At 36.5% G+C, this 24,647-nt stretch overlaps 1 protein-coding gene across 2 annotated transcripts in view; it reads left to right on the top strand.

Moving 5' to 3' along the window:
- Nucleotides 1-24,647, top strand: part of WDR70 (WD repeat domain 70) — a 131,683-nt gene that overhangs the window by 92,728 nt on the left and 14,308 nt on the right. For both annotated transcript variants that reach the window (XM_027709133.1, XM_027709131.1), the window contains exons 11-13: nt 934-1,033; nt 7,261-7,345; nt 8,448-8,586. In XM_027709133.1, the coding sequence (XP_027564934.1) occupies nt 934-1,033; nt 7,261-7,345; nt 8,448-8,586 (324 nt within the window). The remainder of the gene's footprint in view (nt 1-933; nt 1,034-7,260; nt 7,346-8,447; nt 8,587-24,647) is intronic.

Genomic DNA, 24,647 nt, shown 5'->3' with positions numbered 1-24,647 from the left:
TGGCAACCTTTAAGTCTTGAATGCTTAATTGTACAGCTATATGAATTAGTTTTCGGTTATGAAAAGAGGGTAAGTGAGGAGCATAGTTACCTAGGCGTAAGGAATCAACCTGTCACAAATTCCTTTGTCTCTCTTTCTTTTTCCTTTTCTTCCATTTTCTCTTCCCCCGTATGAAAGATTTCTTGGTATCTTACTGAGACCTTTGTTTTCGGTTGGAAAGCAGGCAAGCTTGATTTTACAAGAGTGTTAATTTGAGGTTCCTCCCTTTTTAATAGAATTTTTAGGTATTTTACCAAATAGTGACTTAATAAATAAGAATAAGATGTTAAGCTGAAAGCAATTTCAACCTTTCTCTAGAATTATCAGCAAAATAGAAATAATTAAAATAAAATATACATCATTCCCAAACTAGAATTTTATTGCAGCTAAATGGAACACAAATCTCAAAATGTCTGAACTTTGTTCTATTATGTAAGCCATTAAGTTTGTCAGGGATTAAATTTGGCAGAAGTAAGTTCCTCCAGTCCTTCTTTAAAATCCTTTGGAAAGTATGTATATTTTATTTTGGTAGTTTTTGTAACTACAAGCCTGCTTAGGGGAGTGTTGAGAACTGTCTTCAAATGTATTTTAATCTTAACCAGGCGTAACTACTTTTTGTTCAGTGCTGGTGGGAGCACTAAGTATACTTAGTGTACCGTATAATTAAACCTATGAAAAAGTTAAATTTTGCGTTCAAGGCCTTATTATGAGAGCCTGAAATGTGTGACATTTTTAAAAGGCTGATGAAATATTTAGCTTCTAAAAATGCAGGGGTTTCTGTTTAAATTTAGGAATAGCATCAGAGTACACAAAATGCTATAAAATGTTTGTTCCACTTTGAAACATTTTGTTTGTAATGTCTGTTTTGTAATGTTTTGTTTGTTTGACAAACAGGTACACACTAAGTTCCACTGCAGGCAAGCCCATGCTTCAGGCACTGACACTTCATGCTTGACGTTTTCCTATGATGGGACTGTCCTTGCCAGCCGAGGAGGTAGGTGATTGAAAGAACCCTGTGATATGTTGAATGTAAGACAGTTTTAACTTTGGTAAGTTGAAATCGTTCATTAAACAAACCATATAAATTGAATCATTGTTAAATGTAATTGCTTATTATGGAGATAAGGTAGTGAAATGAGACACTAGTGTTTCAAACCTGTAGTAGTTCACAATTTACTTTTATTTGATACACCATACAATACTGCGTTCCTGAATGTGCATTTTACAGCATTTAAGAAATATTTTAAGAGAACTATGCTGATTATATTATGCAGTTCCTGATCTGTCTTCTTGTCTAGCATTAATAATACACCAAAAGGAAATTAATAGCTGAATTATAAATAAAACAAGTCCAGTTTTATTGCTTAGCTCTTTCTGGGAAGATTACTACCTCTCGATAACCATCTCTCTGTTCTGGATTTATTAATTCCTCATACAACTTTCTTAGGCAGTGTCCTTTTCTGTCCTAATTGGAATTTTTATCTAATCTATATTAGAAACATCAGAAGTTTATGACTGGAATTGACTGGCTAAGATGTACTTGAATGGCAGAAAAATCTGAAATATCCACAGGACTGGGAAAAAGGTCTTGTGTTCTAAACTTCAGATAAAACTTTTATAAACGGGTCTTAGGTAACAGAACAAGTCTTGAGAAGGCAAAGATGTATTTGAGGACTCACTCACTTCATTATTGGGATAGGATGTTGTCTGTTGAGGACAACAATGTTTCATGCAGAGATTTGTCTACCCAGTATTTTGCAGGCAGGTGCAAGCGTACAATCCAAGCTGTCTGGATGGAAACCAGCTGTAACCAGAAGCTCTGTGTATGCATTAGCATTGCCCCAAGGCCAAATAAACAGGCCTAGGGAGAGGCAGTATGCATTAATGTCGGCTGACATTGTGCCTAGCATATGCATAGGACATCTGGTCAGTATGGGACATAGACAGAATGAGATTACATATACAAAACACCAGGATAGAGGTATTCATAGAAGGCAAAACATGTGAAGCAGGGGATGTGATTCCTAGCCAAGGGCTGTAGCTTGCAATTGCTTTGTGTCCTCCCTGTCCCCCATGGGTAGAGTGGCACAAGTGCATATGGGTACAGTGAAATGCAACTGCTATTGGTGCTGCCTCACTGATTCTTTATCTTGCCGCATTTCAAAGATTCCAAACATTATGTTTCCCAGAAAACATCTTTCAGAGTAAGCTGATGGTAGTCTTGTCCTTGATGGCCCTAGGCTTACAGACAATAATGGCACTTGGATTGTTTCCTAATTGTGGTTCAGGCTCCTGGATCCAGAGCTCTACTGCCACTCTACCTATCATGAGTGGGTTCTAAGTGGTTGAGGTAAAAGCTCTCAACTTTGTCCTTACTGAACCAGACTCTTACTGTGTGTGAACCTTCTTCTACCGGAAAAGCAGGTGAACTGTGTGTCTTTCTGTTCTGCACTAAGTAAAATGCTGCTTCTGTCTGCTAGTGGTGTTGTCCCCAAAAAATTCACATAGACATAGAATATGAGATTTAAGGATAAACCTCAGTGTGCTTTTAAATGTAAGAGCAAACAAGGTTAATACTTACGTGAGAAGTATTCACTAGTGGTTGAAACATCCATTTATGTAAATTCTCTTCTGTTTCACATTTATGAATGTCGATCACATAAAATGACCTTTGCTTATTTTTATTGCATGTGGCACTTTTGGTTGCCTGCTCTTCCTCATCTGTCTCCAGTTTTTGTGTCGTGTTAAACAGACTTTCATTTACTTATGTTTTATCTACCACACTCGGCTCTAAGCTGTATAAAATGTTGATTGATTGTTTGCAGAATGTAGGACTGCAGAGAAATTTGGCCACTCAGTGTGGATAAAAGTGCTACCTTTGTCTAGCATATTAAAAAAAAAACAACGAAAAAGCTCTGTGTGCACTGTGCTAGGGAATAAGGAGGATTCATACCTTATTTTGACTTGTTTGGTTAGGGCTTTAATGTGAGTATTGCTTTGGATCTGTACCAACGAAAGCAGATGTGGATCTAGCATTCATAGATTAACACACCTGCCAAGTGCTGAGGATCAAAGAGAGGGATAGTTGTTTGGGGCATGGGAACTTTCATTCAAAGCCTGATGGGCTTTCCTGCATCTGATGTAGATTCTGTGTTGGATATGAGAGAGCTGAGGCATGGCTCAGCTGCAGGCACAAGGGAAAAGGAAAACCTAAGGAGCTGCTTATGAAAGTTTCCAGTCTTATTCTTGTTGGGTATTAGGTAGTAACTTGACAGAAACTTAAGAAAGTGATATTTTTGCATGCTTGAAACCATGAACAATCATATTTGGAGAACATTTTCTTTGTTTAGCAGGGAAAAGGGTAAGCAGTAGGACTGGACTTGGGGACCTATTGTAAAAATATTAAGTATAAAAAAACTTTTCTTGACTCCTGATATGTCTGGGAGTTAGTGTTTTTCATAATATGAAACAATGACTTCCCTAATTCCGTGAATCTCATGACAGCTTTTAGTTTGGTGGTTCATCTGTTCTCTGTGGTACAGACACTGTGTGGACTCACTGTCATCTTAATGAGTAAATTTATATAGGAAAAATAAATTCAATGCTGTTAGACCCAAGCAAAAAATATTCACATCAAAGCTATCAGATAGCTTTTGTAGATACATGCTTTCATCTGAGCTCAAAAAAAATGTTTTGGTGTTTCCTTTAGATATTTTTGATTTGGTTTTGGGTTTGTTTCTGGTTTGGATTTGTTTGGTATTTTTTTGTTGTTGTTGTTGGTTTTAATATTTAATTGTATTTCTCTTTTCACAGCGTATTTGAGGAAAAATAAGATATTTTATTTTGCAGTTGGATTAAAAAGTAGAAACGCCTTGAGTACAGTTTCCTCAAGGATTGTGCACAGCATGTATAGTGACTTTCTATTTTGTGTAGAGGAATAATATATTGCTCTTTATAGTAAATGCAGACATTAGCATTTGAAAAATCAAATGGGTTTATGTCAAGTAATCTGAGCATTCCAACAATGCCAAAAATGCATTCATTAGCTTTAATATTTCAATATTAACTATTTGCAACACTTGGAGCTGAAATGGCTTTCTCAAAGTCTTCCAGTATCCTCCTCTTCCATGTGTTTAGAGAAGATGGTGTACTTTAATATCTGACCAGGCTGGTATGGATGGAGGTGATGGTAAGAGCTGTCACAAATATACATGCAGATGCCTTGATTTGTGACTTCCGCCTCGACACCTTTGGCTGTGGTCCTAATGTTTGATGCCCCCAAAGGTCATTCTTTAGTTGTGGCAACTCCTCCTGCAGAATGCAGAAGCACATACCTTGTTCTGTAAGGTACCTCTCCCCACATAAGCCTTCACAGAAAGGCTCAGATTTTATAAACATATTCTGGTGCCCCCTCACACGTACCCCTTCTCGTTATGCTGTGTATTTCCTATTCTTTTTTAAATTCCCATTTCCTATGTTTCTTTGCTTTCCTCAATGATCTCTGTGAACACCTTGTATCCTTGATTTGCTTTCAACGCAGGGCTCCCCCTTTCAGTGTTGCTGACTGTAAGCTTTTGAGTTTCTGGCAGCACTTTTTCTTCTTTTGTGCCCATTCACATTCATGTGCTTGTCTTCCTACTCATCATTTTCTGAAAACAGAACTAAAAATCAGATAAAATCTCTCTAGTATCAGTGCTTTGGTCTTATTTTGACTAAAAGGCATTTGCTAAATACCTATCTTGGCTTACCAAAGACTGTTTTTCTAGGACCTAATTGTTACCTCTTGATAAATCCAGTGCTCAATACCGTTGGCATAATGGTGTCTGACCTGATTGTGTCAGACTTGAGCCTGTTTATTGGTATCCTTTTTATTAAAATGGCAAAAAATAGAGTTTGAAATGCTACTAAAAAGACTATAAAAGCTTTAAGTAATCCTGCCAGGCTTCAGACAAGTCTGCCATCAAGAAAAAATACTGAATGATCCCAGTAGACTATTTTGAATGCTTCATACTGAACTGCACAACTTCTGTTTATATGTTTTTGTTTAAGGATAACAAGGTTTTTTTCATTTATAAAGTAATTAAAAGCAGAACAGTAGTGCTACAGCTCTAGTAAAGAAGCCTCTTAGGCATCGATAGTAGAATGCTACTGGAGAAAATCCTTGGTATTGAGGAAAGTTAATACTCCATTGTCTTTGTGACAGTGATTTCAACTCTGAACGCAAATTAGATTCAGTAACCAATATCACATTTGCACACAGAAAATTTTCATTAGGAAAACAAATTAGGAACAGTGAATTTGGGCAAATTCTAAATGATGATAAGAGTTTCACAGCATTAGCCAAGTATTTCTACTAGCATTTCTCCCTTTCCAAATACTTAATTGTCTATTTCTGCACAGTTAAAGACAGTGTTGACTCGAAAACAACCACAACTTTGAGTCCTACTAGAGTCTTCTAATGTTTTTAACCAGCCCATTACATTTTCTAGTTAGCAGAAGAGCTATAGCTACTACGTGTCTGACTGCATTTCTCCTGCTACAGCCTGGGAGGACTACAGTTTGAAGACGATGTCAAGGCTCATTCCATTGGAAACAGAACAGCCTTGGCTGCTAGCCGTAGATCTGTCCCTGTCCAGGATATTTGCAAAATGGCCAAATGGTGTCCTTTGCATATATTTATAAAGTGCTGGTGCTTTAGATGTAACATCTCAATAATAAGTGGTTTTTTGGTGGGGGTGGGAGGGAGAAGGGAGGGCTTATTTTACAAGACCAAATGCTTTGAAATGCTTGGGATGGAGTCTACTGAGAAACAATAAGAAAACAGATATTCCCAAAATAGGGACTCAACATTTTTCTCTGTTGTCATTTTTTAGCTTCTACTCTACTCTAGACATAATTTGTTTAAGTTGTCCACTTCTTAAAAATATTTTGTAGTAAGGAGTTATCCTAGTCTTTAATATAAACATACATGATGTATGAGGCCACACATTACTGCTTTCCCTGTAAAGGGCGCTGCTGGCCTTGATTTCTTTTGTTACAGCATGTTACTTTTTTAAAAAACATTTTATTTCCAAGGCCTCCTTTGAGCTCTTGAACTCAAAGTCTATGAATCCATAAAATACTTGTAGATAACCAAATTACTTCCCTGCGAGATCTGTGCTTTGGAAGGAAGCAGGTCTTGCCTCCTTTTCCTCCTAGGTTAGAAAGATTTTGTAACTTTTAGTCTAGAATCAATATCTGGGTATTTTTAAAGAGAATTGTTGTTTTAATGTCCTTCTTTTCACCCTTGAAAGTGCTGAGGCACTAATGTCAAATGCCGGGAGATGTCTAGGTGCTTCAAAGCTCAAAGTCTGTAGCTTGTCTCACGCTGGAAAGATGTATCTGAGAAGAATAATCAGCAGAGATGTAGATCTCTCTGAGAATAACTAAGTAGTCTCTTTTCTTCTCCCTGTTCTCACTTTGTTAACATGTCATAACTTTTCGAAAAGGGATAAACAGCCTAACTTTTACTGGCCTACAAGCACACCATGTTTATCAAACACAGATGAGAATTGCTATAAATGTCTTGCTGTAACCTCCATCTTAGCTTTTATGGCTAAAGGTCATGTGGTGAAAAGGTTTCATTAAAGCAAGTGTAGTTTCACTTGCTTCCCTTCACCCCCAGGATTTCTGACTGATGCCAGGGCCTCTTTACCATCCTGAGATAGCAGTTTGTTGCTGTTAGCCTGCTAAAGAAGGAGAAAGACTTCATGAGCTCTCCATCGTTCCTGATCACTTTTTCGGGACAGGTAGAAGCCAAACACATAAAACTTGTTTAGTTTTTGATCTGCCATTCATGCCAACATTTTGATTTCTTTTGCTATATTGAAAGTTAAATTTGTTCCTAGTAGCAAAGCACCAATGCTCACAAACACAAGATAAACTAGTGATTGGGGAACTTGATTCCACTGTGGATAGTGGTTCTTAGTAGGAGGGATTACCATGATGGAGTAAAGCCTGTGAGAAGTTTCTGATATACTAGAGTGTAGCACTTTGAACTTCTTTTCCTTGTACTGTAATAGTCATTTAGGGACAAAAATCTTCCAAACCATTCCCATTTAGAATGCTTCTATTCTATCATTCTGTTCTCTTTGTATCTGAATTGGAGGATGAAATTTTCTGACATGCCTAATTCTTGACTTTAATTCTTTATTGCTAACCTTTGTCTCTTTTGTTTCATAGGAGATGATACCTTGAAGATATGGGATATTAGACAATTTAAAAAACCTCTTAATTCAGCGGATGGACTGCCCAGCTTCTTTCCAATGTAAGTGCTCTAATTTATTCCAACTAGTAGAAATAGCAGTATTTTAGCTGAATGGGGTTCTACTGGAGTTCTCCTCAGCTGCCACTAGGTGCAGAACTGTGCAGAAAGGACTGCACAGGGAGGACTGTGCAGTGTCAGTTCTTGGCTATTTTAGAGATTCGCATTGCTTTAAAAGATCTCACCATTTTTGTGGTATTGCATAGCTAACTTTGCTTGTTTTATACCATTTTTCAGTCTAATATGTCTTATGTCTAATTGGATTAGCAACTTTTTAGGAGGAGGCCCATTCGTTGCCTTATGTTTGTGTAATGAGATATAGATGTACATCTCATTCTTATTTAGTCTATGATTAATAAAAAAGAGCTGGATGAAAAAGTAGACATAACATGAAGGTACTTGGTATGAATTCAGGTTATGGTGTCAGAAGTGCTGATGGCTGTATTCTTTGGTACTAAAATACTTTATTTAACTGGATAGTGCTAAGTATTGCTTTTAATATTTTCATTGGTGTGACTTACATTTCTATAGCTGTAACACAGCCAAATCCAACCCTCAGGACAGTTTATAATTTTAAAATAAGATCTTAAAAAGGCAAGCATGGGCAGCTCAGTCTTGACTGCAATTTGTAACAGAGTGGAAAAGTAAATGACAAACATTTTTGGCCGATGTATAAACATACCACCTTGCATCACCGAAGAATGTTTCATCAGCAAAAACAGATTTTATGACCGATATGTTTTTTTACTTAATGATGATAACCAGATTTGAAAGTACTTTTTTTTTTGTTGTTTATTCTCATATTGAAAAGCTTACAAGACTTTTGAGTGGAGGAGAATTTTGTTGGGAGGACGATTTTTATTGAATCTGCCAGTTTTGCACATCCTGTGCACAGCTGTAATAGCAACTGTAATAGATAACTATAACTGATAAGTATAGCAATAGATATCTGATAACTATAGTAATAGATGACAGCTGACAAAAGATTACTTTAAAGTCTTGTCTTGAAAGGATTAACAAATAGAAAGGATTGCTCTTAAGGAATGCAATTTATATATAAGTTCTCTATATGTTAATTATATGTTTGTGATGTTTTCTTCAACAGGACAGATTGTTGTTTCAGCCCAGATGATAAAATACTTGTCACAGGCACCTCTGTTAAGAAAGGTGGTGGCAGTGGGAAGCTCTTTTTCTTTTCTCGTGAGACATTCCAGAAGTTGTATGAGATAGAAGTTACAGATGCAGTATGTATTTTAGTTTTCTTTTGTCATGCATTCAAAATATGAAGTGAAATCATATTCATATGCTTTTTTTCCTCTCATACAGGTAATTATCTCCTAACACTCTTGTCATTTTCCTATTCAATGAGTAAGAAATAGGGCTAGACTAAACTAAATAGATGCTATTCTTGTTTCAATTTAAAAAATAGAAATCCTAGGACAAGATGTTTTAGCAATAGGACTTCCCTGCTTTGGTATTACCATTATGTTTCTCAAGGATTTCTGTGAACCCTTCTAGATCTGTAAAATGAGGCACGAATCCTAAAATACTTAGATGTTTTTGTTGTTTACTCCAGCAGTTATCATGATGAAATGCCTTAATGTGACAAAACTCCTACTTGTCCCTGAAACTAGATTTGTGGTTACTATAGAATGTATTTCAATGAACTCTAGCTTGTGTAAATGCAACAATTTAATGATGAAAGGAAGGTATCAGTGGGAATCTCTCCATAAAAAATACCATTCTCACCAGTAATATAAAACCCTAAAGTTGTGATCTGTAATACAGAGGGGTCTGTGTATGGCTTGAACTATTCCCTTGTACAGAAGGGAAAAGCTTAATACCATAGTTGAGAAGAGGTCCTTTCACTCGTATGATGTACGCAAGAAAGCTTATGGATTATAAGGAACAGGAGTGGCAGAAATTAAAACAGAATTGCCACTGATAAGTATGGCAACATATGCTTGCATCCCGTTAGTTGTTGCAGTCTGTCAGATTAGCAACTTTGTCACTTTGTCTCAAGATATTGTTTTCTCCTGCACTTTTTTTAACCCAGCACAGTAGTCTTTCCTAGCACAGCAAACCGAACCTCCTTGTGGTGGGGATCATTTATATAGAATCTACACTGTATTTCCTTTCTTTTCAAATCCCATTTTCTCCTTTAGTTCATCTTAAAGCAAAATCTGGTTACGGATGGATTTGTTATACCTATCATTTCCATGGCAGTAGTCTTGCAAATTAAAGATGCTAAATTTCTTATCAAAACAGAAAACATGGGTTTTTTTGTGGAGAGGGAAAAAAAAATCTCTGTTTTTATTTTAAACATCTAATCTAAATACAGGGTGTTTTATGTGCCATTGGAAGTATTATTTAGTACTAAAGAATTTCTCCAAAAGTAGCATAAATTGGGTTTTAAACTTTTCTCCTATGGAACATACTAAACCTCAGTTTAACACATGAGACTTTCTAGGGGATTTTTATTTTCTGATAGAAGTTTTATAAGCAAGTGTTTGTAACCTTTTTCTGAGAGAAAATGAGTGCCACAGTATCTCCTCTGAAACCTCATGACTGAGAAAAGGATGAAGTGCAAGAAGTTGGCTTTTGTAGGAGCTCTTCTGTCCTTGGGCATAGGCAACAAAATAATTTAATAATTCCATTCACAATGAATTTGAACTCCTTAGAGCTGAGTGTCTGGAGGTGTTCGTGATGGCATCTCCTTTTAGTGATGGTCAAGTCAGTAACAGTGTATGGAAACTTCGCTTGAGCATTAAGACTGCAAGAATGAGGAACTTTTCAATGATAGATCCTGTATCTCCAAAAGAACTTAGTGAGAATAGTGAGAAATACTGGTCACCAACCTGCATGTTTTAATTTGGTAACTTTTTCTTCTAATTCTCAAAATTAGAGGGTCTGTTTACCTGCTGAGATACGTAGTGCTACAGGAGAGTCAAGTAAAGATTCTTTTGCTATCAGTTTTTCTCAGAATTGAGGCATAAATTTTTATTCTTTGCTTCAAAATGCAGGAGAGACATGGAATTGAGACCCAACAGTAGGAAACTGTCAATAAACAACTTCACTGGGACCACTCACATAGTAAAATGTTAAGTATGTTTACAAATCTCAGCAGGTTCATAATTTTATGCTATAAATTTATATGGGTGCTGATATATATATGGTACTTTTTAAGACTGTAGTAAATTACTTTAGTCTACGGAGTTTTAGTGCTGCTGGTTTTCTTCATTTGTGGTTATAAAATTTAAGACTGTCATTCTTCTGCTTTGCATATAATGGAAATGAAAATAGTAAAAATAATGGTGAAGAATTGAGGCTTATAAATACTGCTCTTATCACATAATTTTCAGTGAGTCAGCACTAATAATATCTGTACAATCAGTCTGTCTATCTTACAGATTAAACAGTACACATCTAAGAAAAACACAATTAAGAATGTCAACCTGAATCTAAAAGAAGAAAAATTAGTATAAGTGGTGTTACAAAATAGAAGCAGTATATTTTTTCAAGATCTTTCTACTGTCTGTATCTTTTGGCTTTTTCATTAGTGTTCATTTCTTGTTCTTCTCAAATTGCTGTATTTGATGAAATATAAATGCATAAAGGCATGCTAAAAGCAAATGAATTTTCAAGAAGCCGACTTTTATGTTTTGTAAGCAGTAAATGCTGTTTGTTGGAAAGATCATTGGACTGTAAATTGGTACATTAATATCTTTTGTGTAGTTTATCAAAGGATTTTTTCAACAGTGCAGTAATTACTTGTTTTCTATGGACTACTTGCCTACTTTCCATTTTTTCTTTATACTTTCAAAAATGCAGGTAGCATTTAGCATTAGTGTAATTAAAGATAAACGGACAATGTTATCTCAGACTTCAGTTTGTTTTCTGCAACTAAGTATCATGCTTCTTTACATTTTACAGGTTATCTAGTGCTGAAATGTATAGTTTTAATCTTTCTATTTTGGGCTTTTTTAGGCGTTGAAGAAATGAAGTTATGCTATGCTGATACATGTAGTAAAAAGCACAAATACATTAGAATCTCTCTCTCCAAAGAGCTCGGTCTGCTCTCGTTCCTCATGAAAATAATTTCAATGATTTCAGTTGGATTTAGTCCAAATTGTTGAAGAAAAAAGGCATATTTAGTAATTTATTTCAAGTATAAAATAAAAATAGTAATACTTTTTGAGGGCATTTATATACCAGTTTAGCGGTAGAATGTATATAAGGTAATGTATATAATGTATAGAATGTGTATAATCAGAGTAACAGAAAATCTACTCTGAAGAGAAAACATTTATGTGTTACTTTTTTAATTTCACAAGGATTTTTTTAAAAGGAAATACCAGTAAGCTTAGAAAATTGAAAAACAGTGTAGAGCAGTAAACATTATCTTAAACCTCCTTGGTAAATAGCCAGTGAAATTGGCCTGTGAGTGAACCTAGTGGGTAATGAGAAAATATTTAATGGGAATGTTTGACCAAAGCCGTGTCTGGCATTCCTTTCCATCATACCACACAAACCTTTTTTCACCTTTTCTTTCAAGTTTTCATGGGAAAATCCATTACTGTTTCAGAGCTGCTGGAGTGAAACCTTGTGGTTTTACTAATGGACTAAGAGTCTGATTAGCCTCTACTGATGTGCCTGAGTACAGAATATTATATTGATTTTCTTCTCTCGTATTAGTTTTTTTTTTTCTTAGCCACAATCTGTGACTAAACAACTGTGTTGTCGTGTCAGCTACTAAATGCCATCCCACCTCATAGGCATTGGGACTTCTGTAGAATTCAAGCTTCTTAGATAAATAGCAATACTTCTTGAAGCAAAACTGAAGAAACGTCAGAAGAGATGCAGATCATGGGCTCTGTCACTGGCCAGTAGAAGGAGGAGGTGTGAATAGGCCAAACACAGAATGGTGCTTCTCTGACCATCTTTTCTGCCTCCCGTGATTGTCTTAGAGATACCTTAAAGCAGATGTGAGAATTTTATTGTTCATAGCACTCAATGGATTTATCTTCCATGAGTTTATCAAGGAGAGAAATCACCCGTGGTGCAGGTTACTGGCAAGGTCATTTACTGACTGCAGATTAGATCAAAATTAGATCAGAGGTGGGAGCTCCTGCCTCTCCCACTCTCATAAAGAACCTGATGGTCTGCATGCAGTAGCTCAGCCTTACTCTGGCTCATTGTGTTCAGGTGCACTGGAAAATTATGAGGGCTTTGTACTGTGACAGTGGTTATATATACTACAGAGTACAGAATTCCTCTCTTTGTAACTGAACTTAAAATATCCTGTTATGCATATGCAGCTTTTTCATAGTTTTTCTGTCTCTTTTCCTTCTGTCTTGACAGTATTCTCTGTGAATGGTTCTTCTACTCTCACCTCAAATGTTCACAGTGAAATACTTATATTAAACTTTCTCAGTTTGAGTATTAGAGGCTTATTTCGTCTGATATATTTATAATTGCATGCAGAATGTTTCTTTACTCCATTTACATGGATGGGGAGATTTAAATAGATGTAAGGAAATAATACTGCCAGAACATAGGGGTACAAAGTTTATGTCCAGAAACTCAGAGGCCATTTCCCTTCCTTTTCCTCAGGTAGTATGAGAGGTAAGAAGAGCTGTAGCTACTTCGGAATGAGATCTCGTCTTTGGGATATCTGTAACTGCACTCTGGAAAGGAAGAGAGGTTTCATTATCAGATGAAAGTCAGAGAGGCTTTATTCCTAATTCTTGGTTTGGTTATGCAAGTATGAGATCTTCATGGGAACCAGTTAAAAATACCTAGTGTATGGGAAAAAGAATTGGGTACACAACATTTCCCCCAATGTCAGTTTAATTTAAAATAGCTGTGGATAGGCACTTGAATCACTCTTACATGTCTGTCATTCATTTGGCTAGTTCCAAAAGATCACCCAGTAGTTATCCTTATTACAGACAAGATTGATCTTGGCAGCAGTAGAGCAGTCATTTTCCCCATATGGAAAGGAGAAGTATTACACCCCATTACTGCCAAGCAAGAGTGGGCACTGAAAAAGAAAAAAAAAACCCAAACCAAAAACTTGTATGGTTACAGGAATTGCTGATTTTTAATGAAAATTTAAGTGATGATTTAATTTAAAAGTGAGCCAGGATGATGAGTCTGTGTACATTATAAAATGAGATGTGCAAGTTTTTAAAATATCCCACAGACTTTTGTAGATAAGCAAGAATACAGAAACATGGATCTATGGTTGTTTTGGGAATTCTATTTCTGTTTGGAGGATTCTTCAATATTTTCTTAGTTTCTCAAATATAAGCAAAAATTAAATTATCAAATACTTCTGAAAATACCTCTAAGGGATATTTCAGGAAGGTCTTCTGAGAAGAAGCTATAAATAAAGCTTCATTTTAGATGAAAGAGTAAAAAGGAAAGAAAGAATAAGGAATATGAACCTTCCAGCATCCTTTATGCACAGTTGATATAAGATTGCAGTATTTCTTTCCTTGACCTCAAACAATTTCATTTACTATTTATAAGGTGCAGTAATATTGTAAAGGGCTTTTCCACTGTGGCCCATTTCACTAAGATTTAAAGCTTTTGAATTTAAGAAAAATAAATTCTTTTAACTTCTGGAAGAGATCATTCTGCTATTTCTGGGGGGTTTTTTTAGAGCCATTTGTTTTATATAAAAGGAAAATCTGTATTTTCCACAATAAGGAATTAAATACGATATTTAAGGTCCAGTAAATTTTTGTGTTTATTAAAGTAAGAAAAAAATAAATCTAGTATAAGAGGTGAATCACAGGAATGTGTTTTTGAGGTAACTTGTCAATTTTTATTCTCTGCTTCATATATGTGATGACAATGTGGTCCTTCCCTTCATGTATCCTGGAGCAGCATGTACTTTGTTTTAGGGGAGCTGTCACTAGAGGTTTGAGGTATGCAAAAGTAATAAACCGTGAGTGTTTTGTCCCTGTAACAGGGAGTGGGTGTGTGTGTGAAGGTTGTCTGCCTTAGTTTTGTGATATATGGTGATGAAAGTGTGGCTGTAATTTTAACAGACCAGGTGCTTGAAAATGTCCTGCATTTCACTTTCAAGGAAAATAGATTTCCACCTTGATTAAGTTACTTTTTAGTTCATCAAAAGAGGAAAGTATTCTTGGGTGGCTCAGTGCACTTCTAAGAATATATTTTATAACTGTACCTTGAAAGGTACGTGATACAGCATTATTATCTATATTTTCTATATTGAGATCCTGCTTTAAATTATTGGCGTCTGAAAATGATTTTAGGCTTTTTTGGTTTCTACATAGAAAATTGTAAATTTTATCCATTTCTGGTCCCTTTTCTATTGAATATTTCCACACATTTTCTAAGTCATATTTCACAAGGGAAAAACATTAGTGTTCTTTCCTCCACTACTGTATTCTCATGAGTATTTTAAATCTAATGATAGCAAGTCACTGCATTATAGATAGTCCCTAACCTCCCACCTTATTTATTGTAGTTGGCTCTTTTCCTTGGAAGAGCTCCAGGGGAATCTCAAACCTGAAGATTTTTGCAATTGGGGTTTACAGCACATTTTAAATATAATATTAGTATATTTTCATTGTAAGCAACCTTTTTCTAAATCAGACCATGCATAGTATCAAAATATAAGTGTATAAGTGTTAACCATCTACCTGAAAGAAGAAATAGGATGGAAGCAAACTGGTCACATTTGTTATTCAGAGAGGCAGACATTTGGAAAAGGCATACTTCTAGATATGGATTGGGGGTGGTTTTTTGTTGGTTTTGGGGTTTGTTTGGGGTTTTTTTTCTTTGTTTTTTAATTAAAAATACAGCAGTTTTGTAAGAGTTACACAGTTTTATTCTCCCCCTCTTCTGGTGCTTCCAGGAGGCGGACCAACCTCTTCCAGAGAGAGCAGCATGGCAAGCCAAGTTGATGGCTTTTGTATCTCTGCTGTGCTCTAAGACACTATTGAAAAGAGATTACAGAGTGTGCAGTGGGAATTAATCTTGTCTCTAAGCAGCATTGTCTTTCTGTGATCCTTAAGGCAGAACTTCTGTAGCTCTTGGAGGGTAGCAAACAGTTAATGGGATGTTTCATGAAGATCATCTGCAGAGGAATCAAGGTAACTGCAGGAGGAGGAAAGAACTATCTATATAGAATCATTTCCTTACTATCCTAACTTTATTGGTGGATTTTACTGTCCATTCTGCATTTCAACCATCCTTTTCAATGATCTTTGATTATTGTGTAGAAATGGTAGTGTAGTATTTCTGCAGGTAACACTGCCCTTAGCTTCAGATTAGAATAAATTCCAGTTGCATAGAATTGGAGAGAAAGTATCTGTACATTTGGGGAACAACATGTTGAAATACTTGCTTAAAACCCTTTTAGGCCTGTTTCTGAACTTCAGAGAGTATGAGGGCATGAGAGGGAGGAAGTGTTTTCTTTTAAAGCTTTGAGAACTTGAAGACAGGCAGGAGTCACTCTGCTGGCTATAGGTTGGAACGCATGTGGATCTTTTCTGCAGCTCAGCATGAGTTTTTTTAGTGTATTCTGAGACATTTTCCTCTCTTTTCACAAGTAGTGTATTTATTCTTGCTGGGATGTATTTCACAAAAGGTGACAGAGAAGTTTTTGGTCCGTGAACACTGTAAGCCATGTAAAATATGTCCATGAAAATTTGTAAAAAGACTCGATTTGTATCTACTGCATAGCAGTCTAAATACCTGAAGTTTCTAAATGGTTCCACACCTTTATTATAAAATGGAAAAGCTACTGCTTTAATATCTTTCCTAATAACAGAAATTGTTTGAAAGTGGAGGTAACCAAAGAGGGATGGGAAACAATCGCTGAAAGATCTTGTGGCAGTAGGAAGCTGTCTCCAGCTGTTAGCATCTGAACATTTGCATGTTTTATTCAAAGACATAGACATTCTATGCAATAAATGTGGTTTTTTTGAAGTAACTTTGTACATTCCCCTTCTATTCTGGGAAGACATATCGCTAGAGTCAGAAGGACTTGATGTTGTGCAAGTTCCAGAAGGACAAAAGATTAAGCTGAAAGGCACACTGAGATTTGATCCCTCAATCAGCACAAGTTAGAAACTACTCTCAAATATAAATGGTGTAGAACTATAGGGTTAGGTAACAGATAGTGTTAATTTGGAAGGTAATTGCTCTTTCATACAGGTTTCCTAAGTAGTATTGCTTAGTTATGTTTTAAGCTCCTATGTGTTTAAAAGATACTGCGTTGCACAAGCAGTTCTTTACCATGAACATGTAGGAGTTTTACAGGAGAAAAGACAGAATAGACGTGCTAAATAAACTATTGCACGCATCCTTGCACTGATTTTGACAGACTGTTGGTTTGTTTTTTTTAAGAAATACTGGAATTTATAAAGATTACAGTTAAGATAAATACTCACTTCACTCAGAAAAGCCCCATTTAACCACTGCTGGGGTGACCAGTCCTTACAGAGTCAGGACCACAGTCAGAATGTCACTTTACATATTTGCTGTCTTCCCCGCTGACATGCCACTTATCTGACTGTCTGGACAGCCCAGTGCAGCAAACCCAAGCACTGCTGTTCAAACACAGCCCATCACATACCGTCACGGCCATTGAAGCAAAGCTTGCACATAGGAGAGAGAGAAGGCTTATTTAAGTTTTTCCTTCCCTAACCAAAAATATTTTGTTAGAGCAGCAGCTCTTGCTTTCACTTTTTTATTGTATAGCTTCAGAACAGATTCTGAGGAATTATTTATTAGATTGTAGGTTAGGAAAAGGGTAAGTAACAAGAGTAAACATAGCTTGTTTCTGGTTTATCCCTACTCAGTTTCTAAGTATCTCCAGAGCTAGACCTGATCTTTGAAGCTAAGATTTTAAAGATTTATTAGACAGACAAGTTTGTATCGGCTTTATTTTTTCTTCACAAAGAGTATTCAATATGGCTCCCAGGATCCTTTATCCTTGACCTGGAGAGTTTTATGTAAGGAGCACAACATGCCACAATATAGATCCTCATTAGTTTTCTGGGGGTTTTGTATAGTTATTTTGGCCACTGGATGCTGTAGGGATTCACCTGACCAAATATAGATGTCTACAGCTGATCCAGTCACCCTAGGCTCGTTTTCTAATCCACAGAGAAAAATAAACACATTCAGACTGTGATTTTATCTCATCCCAAAATAGACCTCTAAAATAGGTTAGTTGAAGGCCACTGTAAAATGCTTATTTCTTTCCATTAGCTGTAAAGGGAGTTGAAAGTTTGTAGACATTTGAAGAACAGACCTCTAAAGATTAAAGGTGTAGACATGTTAAGTTTGGTGAGGCAAGTCCCACCTAAGCACTTCGCTTCCCTCTATTGCTGTTTGTTGTCTTCTGCTAAAGCGCTGGGGCATTTCATCTCGTTTCCTGACCTTGCCAATAGCAAGGTAGGAGATAATGGGTTACTTTTGCACTCATTTCTATTGATTTAAGGGTTTTTGACTGTAGGCAGTTTACAGGAGGAAAGCCTACCATTCTACAAAAGGATAGCCGAGAGTGAAGCCTACACTCTCTTACTTGCACCCGATTTCCAGACAATTGTCAAAACATCAGCAACTTCACCTTGGAATTGGAGAACTTCATCTTAATTGTAACAAACTCTTTAAAGGAAACATCATGTGAAGGAAACGTCAAATGCCCGTGAATTCTTGCTTCAGCGGTTAGAGTTGCGTGAAAGCCTAGGGATTAGCATGTTTCCTTTCTGTTTTCAGTACTTACCTGGAATCAACAGGATTTTTTTCTAGTGGTTATTTGCCAGATCACTTTTGATTTTTCCAGTTTACAGGTGGGATGTTCCCTGCACACTCACCAGAGGGATAGTAGGAATATTAGCATTATTCAGTAGAGATTTCCACCCTCTCAGGGTAGTTTTATGTAGGAATGGAAGTAGATAGATACAATCTTCAAAGCAGATTTGTTTGTCAAGGTTTTCATTTAAATAACATGCACTAATAGCCGTGGGAGTAGACATAAATTTAGTGAACTTAGCCTAAAAGTCTGATAGCTGCAGTTAACTGCATAGTCATTTCTGACATTTTGGAGCAAATGTATAAGCACGTTGAGAGTCAAGAACAATCAGAGAAGAGTGAATATCTGTACATGAAGTGAAAAGAAAGAAAAATGGAAAATGTTTATTCCAACAGTGCATAACTGGTTTGGAAGCACGTTCTTCTTTCCTCTTTTCTGCATGGCAGGAGGGGCTTTACCAATGAACTTGAAAAAGCTGATACATTGTCATATGTTATCTGAAAATACACTTTACATTTTCAAAGACAGCTGCATGGTACTTAGCCTTAAAACTGAATTGTTTTTAGGGAGAAGAGGTTGTTTTCAAAGGAAACAATGTCTGATTGAGAAGCAGTAAGACCTCCTGAAGGAGGGAAAAGAAATTAAAATACCTTTAAAATATGGCCCCTCTAATTTACTCTTCATTTTGCATTAGCAAGGAGAGAATATAGTGCCATTGACCTAAGCGCTCTAGAAGTGTATGGTGGTTCCTATTTATGTCAGAAATATGAACGTTCTTGGAATTTTTTTGAAAATGGTGAAACTTGATAGCATTCCAATCTTGCAGCCAATTATGACCTCCATGCATATCTCTTTATTAAAATTTGCTAATAACAAAAGGATATCTTGAGGTTTGTATATATATAAAGGTAGTTATGGTTTGTAGGATATTAGCCAAAGTTTCAACTGAAATGCACAAAATAAGAAAACAAAGCTTTTGCACAGCATGAGCTCACAGGCATATAAAATGTTAGTACTGGAATAAGAAGGCAGTGATGGAGAGAAATCTGAATGTTCCTTAACTCTCTTGCAGCAGAGTGAAAGACGATAGAGGAGAATAATACTTTCAAGACACATTCTTTATATATGTTCTCATTATTTTGTTACATAATGGCCAACCTCGCAATGTGGTAGATTCAAAAGATAATAGTGAGATTAAGTGACTGCTCAGATTCTAGAATTTTGCAGGAAAATATTTTAGCCCTAAGAAGTAACATTTATGTGAAGGCTATACATACTCTATAATATGTTAGAACTATGAATGCTTGCTGCATTGACTCAGGTTTTTTTCTTTATATGCTTTATCTATGTTTTCCACAGTGCATCCCCTCAAAGCTTCTCACAGTCCACATAATCACTGCCAGTGTGAAACATCTCTAACCACAATCCCTTTCACTAGAAATTATTAACCTTTCCTTTCTTTCCTGCCTCCAATGTGTACTGACCCCTCTGAGACTCCTCTTCCCATCCTGGGTCAGCTCTGTCCACACTCTAAAACTGAATGTTTTTACCTGAAGTGTGGGCCAGGGAACTGAAATTTTGCCTTCAGTGCTGCAGCCTTGAACCATCGTTATAAGTGAAGGTCCAGGTGAAATCTTTTAGTTCTTGACATCAGTCTGTAGTTTTATGACCTTACCAGCTTTGTGATTTCATCTTAGGGGGTAAATTTTCCATTCCTATGCCACAAATCATTTTAATCTTTTCTTGCTGACCTTGTAAAATGCCCTCTCTGCATTGTTTACTCCTGTCGGGGTGTTGCCCAAGTGCTCTGGACAGTTTCAGTTGAGGTAATTAGCTTTTGCTTGCTGGGAAATCTGCTTTGGTTATTATTCACTTTGCCTGTTAAACACAGGGGTACATTTCTAGGCCAGAATAAGTGTCTTGTTCAGTTGTAGAAAATTATGTTTCAGGCTTCAGTTTCTCATTTAGAGACGCTGCTGTTAACTCACGTCAGAGCACTGTGTTATGTTCATAGTACCAACAAACCCATGTGTGTAGTTGCCTAGTGGGCTAACCCAGATGGAGAATAGCCTAACAGGAAAATTATTTGGTGTAGTTTACTGTTTACCCCTAGCAACAGCTCTGCTTATAGGATACAAAGGGAAACACAAGTGAGAACATACTCTTAGGGGTGACGCTGTTTAGGAACCACCCCAGAGCTGTGCATGAGCTGGGACTGCCCATCTCAGAAGGAATGCAGGTGGAATAGTACACAGGGAAGTTCTATTATCATCCCTTTGGCTGCCACCCTTCTATGTATCTGAGTTTTACCACATGTTATTAAGCTTTTAACATATTATAAGTAAAATTTTCTAAAACTGGAGTTTATTTTAAAAGAACTGTGAGTCTGAAGTGAGTATAGCACTTAGTTTAAAATTATAGTAAAAATTATGTATATTCAAGTAATGTTTTTTAATTTAAATCAGTAGTATAGCAACTTCAGAGAAAAGGTGAGACTAGTTTCAAGAATAATCAGTACTATGTTCTTATATTATTAGACATTTGTTGAAGAATATGAACATTTTCATCCTAATGGCAAAAACCCATGTCTTTAAAATTTTATAGATAATTTTTTAATTGGCTTTCAGTTTAAGTCAGTATTACAAGACAGTCAAGTCACCTGAACATAATTACAAAGGCCTACTATCAATAACAGCCACTGAATCTGTTCTAACCTCTTTCACAGTGACAATGAAGAATGCAAATTTGGAGTACTTCTCTTTCTGTTAACATTTTTGATGTTTTACTTGCCTGACTTCACATAACTATTTTCACAATCTTTCCCAGTATTTCCCAAGCTATTGTGTATATGCAATAGATATTGCCAAAGACTTTTCAGATTGATTTCCTTTGAAGAACTTAGTGCTTTTGCCACAGCAGAAGTACCAAACAGCTTTTAAATCATTACTAGTAATTATCTTTTGTAATTGTCTTACTGGCCACATCAGTTCCATGGAAAAATTATTTTCAGAATTTTTATGTCAGGCTTCCAGGGCTTCATACTCCAAAAGTACGGCGTTGGAAACATCCAGCCATTGCAGATATCTTTTTGCCAAATGTTGAAGATGTTTATGGAATGATACGTTCTGCATTTTGTCATTCTTATTTGTTATTTTCCACTTGCAAAACAAAGCTATCTAAAATTTGTTAACTGAAGGGGGTTTTGGTTGTTCCAGTGTTTGTATTTTCTGAGTCTTGATGCTGTAACCACGGGGTTTCCTGACAACCACTACTACTGTTAGTCAAGTCTTTTCTGCTAGGTTTCCGTAAAGCAATGATAGGCAATTTAATTCCCTGCTCTTTTACTTCTCTTACCAAGCATGAAACCATCTCGGTAAGTGGAGTGAGAGCTCTCAGTTTGCTCTTAACTGCTGAGGCTATTGCTTCCAGCCTGAACCACTGTCTCAGGGACAAGGAAAACTGTAGTACCACCTTGTTTATGTTGGGTTCCATTGCAAGGCACAACCTTAAACTGAAACAAGCAATTTTTAATAGGCAATTGTAGAATGGCAAATACTTTCTCCACCTCAGAGAAATAGAAAGTGGCAGCAAGAAGCCCATGACCTTTAAGTACCTCTACACAGCCCTGGTGAGACACATCTGTAGTGCTGGGTCCAGTTCTGATCTCCGAGTGTGAGACAGATTAACAGAATAGAGTACTGCAAGGATGATTAAAGGCTTGGCATATCTGGCACAGAAGGAAAGGCTGAGAGAATTAGGATTGCTTAGGTTGTAGAAGAGGATGCTCGTGTGGGATTTTATGTATAAATACTTGAAGGGGGACAGGAAGGTGAAGCAAGTAAAGCAAAGCTCAGTGCTGCCCAGTGACAGGACAAGAGGTAATGGGCACAAAACTAATCACGGGACATTTAACATAAGAAAATGGCTTGGGGGTTTGTGGTTGTTTTTTTTTGGTGTGGAACTGGTTGTAGATTGAAACAGGTTGCCCAGAAAGGCTGTAGAGCTTCCATCCTTAGAAATATTAAAAAACAAACTGGATGATATCCTGAGGTGTATGTAGTAATTGACCATCTTGGAGCAGGATGGTTGAATTAGTCATCTCCAGAGCTCCTTTCCAACTGCAACCATTCTGTGGTTGTATAAAATTCAATGTCAGTAGTTGGGTATCTGCCTGCATGCACAGGTAGGCCAAGAGAGGAAAACGTTTCTTTTTCAGCAGTTAACACACTTATTTGCCTGGAGAGCTGCGAGGTAGGACCTGCTTTGAGTCGGAATTTGGTGTTTAGCATTTCCAGTGATAAAGATGTCTACCTGCCTTAATCTGCGTGTAAACAGTGGGGAAGTTAGATATATCAAAGGATAAATGCTCTATAAGGGTTAATTATTTTTATATGATAAAGATTCTCCTTACCCTTCCCTCCCAATGTTAAGACCTAGTCTATAATGATCCCTTTATTGTATAGTTGATTAGAATTTTTGCTTCTTTAGGATAATATGATTGGGAAAATTTATTAGAGTATAGTTCAGGGATTCAGTATTTAGGTATTTTTTAAGTATTGTCAATTTCTAAAATAATCTGAAAACTGCATAAGTAGTTTTTATTATTTCTTATAAAGTAGGTTTATATGCTAGTGGATTAATAAAATTACTTGCATGTTCAGAGCTTGTGTTTGTTTAGTCTTTAACAGATTGTATTCTGGGGACATTTTACGGTTTCAGAAGATTTATAGGGCTACATTTAATGGCAGTTTCTTTTGCCTGCTTTGTAGCACGTGCCATGGTGGTTTTAAGTGTGCTGTGCATGTTTGACAAGTTAGAAACTTAGCAAGCCCCATCAGCGCTGAGCCACACTGTCTCAAGCTTGTTTTTGTTGGCTGGTATCCACTACCATGCTATAAAATACATTTACTTGACAGTAGAAAGTGGAGAACCACATTAACTACAGAGTTTAAAAAGGCTGGCTAAACACATGCAATAAATATTAATAAAAGAAAAGGCCACCCACCTTTGACCTTCAATGCTTGATATTAGCTTTGGTGTTTTACAGTTACTTTAGCATTTTGAGCTCTACATAACAGTATGTAAGACTCTCTTACTTAAATCAAACAATTTATTAGCAACCTTGTATTGTGGCAGGAATCCTGGACATAATGCATTGTCAGAGATTTACTTTGTGCTTCATAAAAATGTTGTTCTTTAGTTGTCTCTTAATTAACAAGCCAGGTATATTTGTGCTTGTAAGTAAATGAGAAGGGTATAATGTGTGTGTATCTATGTAGAAGGTTGTTTTGCTGAGGAACTTTGTAAGAAAATTTATCTCACTGGGTTTTTATTCTTAAACAAGAACACAAACTAGAAAAATAGCTCAGAAGAGTGTCATCCATCATTTTGTGGTAAAATGAAGTTCTGATTCATGATGTCTGGATGAGCTTCAGAATTTTTTCAATATTTTTTAATGTTATGTGCCTCATAGCATTCAGAAAACAGAAATAGTATGGAACATGAAATGGGAAGTGATCCAGGAGTCACTAGAGCTGATACATAGCCATTCTCTTCCAGGTCAGATGGCTCTTGTCTCACAGGTTGTAGGGCTATATTACACCCCTAACTATATTTTATCTTTCCTATGTTTCTCTTATTAAGACATTCGTGGTTCCCATTTTGTGAATTCCATGTGCTGTATTGTGTGAAACAAAATAATTCTGTATAGATACTTCAATGACAGATGAATTATAATGGTTGAGTATTAAATTATTAATTCACTCGAAGAGTCTATTCCTGGCTATTGAGGAAGAAGTAGTAAGCTGCAGGGGTGGAAGGCTAGAAAAAGGAGCATTTTTCCATTGAATTCTAACAGGATGGTGCAACTTGATGTTTATTACATAAGTGGTGCAAACCAACTTCAGCCGTGGACAAAATCCCTTTAAAGAATTACTGTCTCTCAAAAATAAATACTTTCCCCCCCATTTAGTCAGATGTACATATAGGTTTTGTGTTTGTTATGAGATGGGTTGTCCTTTCTGGCATATTGTTCCCACTTTGTCTCTCTTGAGTCAGAGGCTTGAGTCTTTGAGTTTCTGTGCTGACCTGCTGAATCAGATGGAAAACAGTGATCACATGGGGATTCCAAGTCATATGGAGAACCATGCTGTGTATATAAAGAAACAATACTCTTAATGTCTGAAAATGAGTTTCGCTGCTGACCAGAAGAGTGACAGTGCTGTGAGACATTGGCTACAAATACCAAGTTCTTAGTGTTGTGGGGAAGAAAGAAGCAAGAGTGAAAATCAGCGTCTCTTCCATTTCTGCAGTCAGCAAATGAAAGGTCAGCAGTGTATGAGAAAAAGGCAAAAATAGATAAAGCAATGAACAAAGTGGGAGAATTAAGATTTAAAAATAAAAATGCAGAAGTCATGGAGGCCTGGATCACTGTATCAAATCTGAAGCACTTTATTGTTCTCCTTCAAATCCCTCTTTAACTTAGCATTTCCATTTTTCCCA

This window comes from Neopelma chrysocephalum, unplaced genomic scaffold, assembly GCF_003984885.1.
Source record: "Neopelma chrysocephalum unplaced genomic scaffold, ASM398488v2 Primary Assembly neopelma1_96688, whole genome shotgun sequence".
NCBI classification, from domain to species: domain Eukaryota; kingdom Metazoa; phylum Chordata; class Aves; order Passeriformes; family Pipridae; genus Neopelma; species Neopelma chrysocephalum.
Note: the sequence above shows the minus strand (reverse complement) of the source record. Positions and strands in the feature narration are given on the sequence as shown.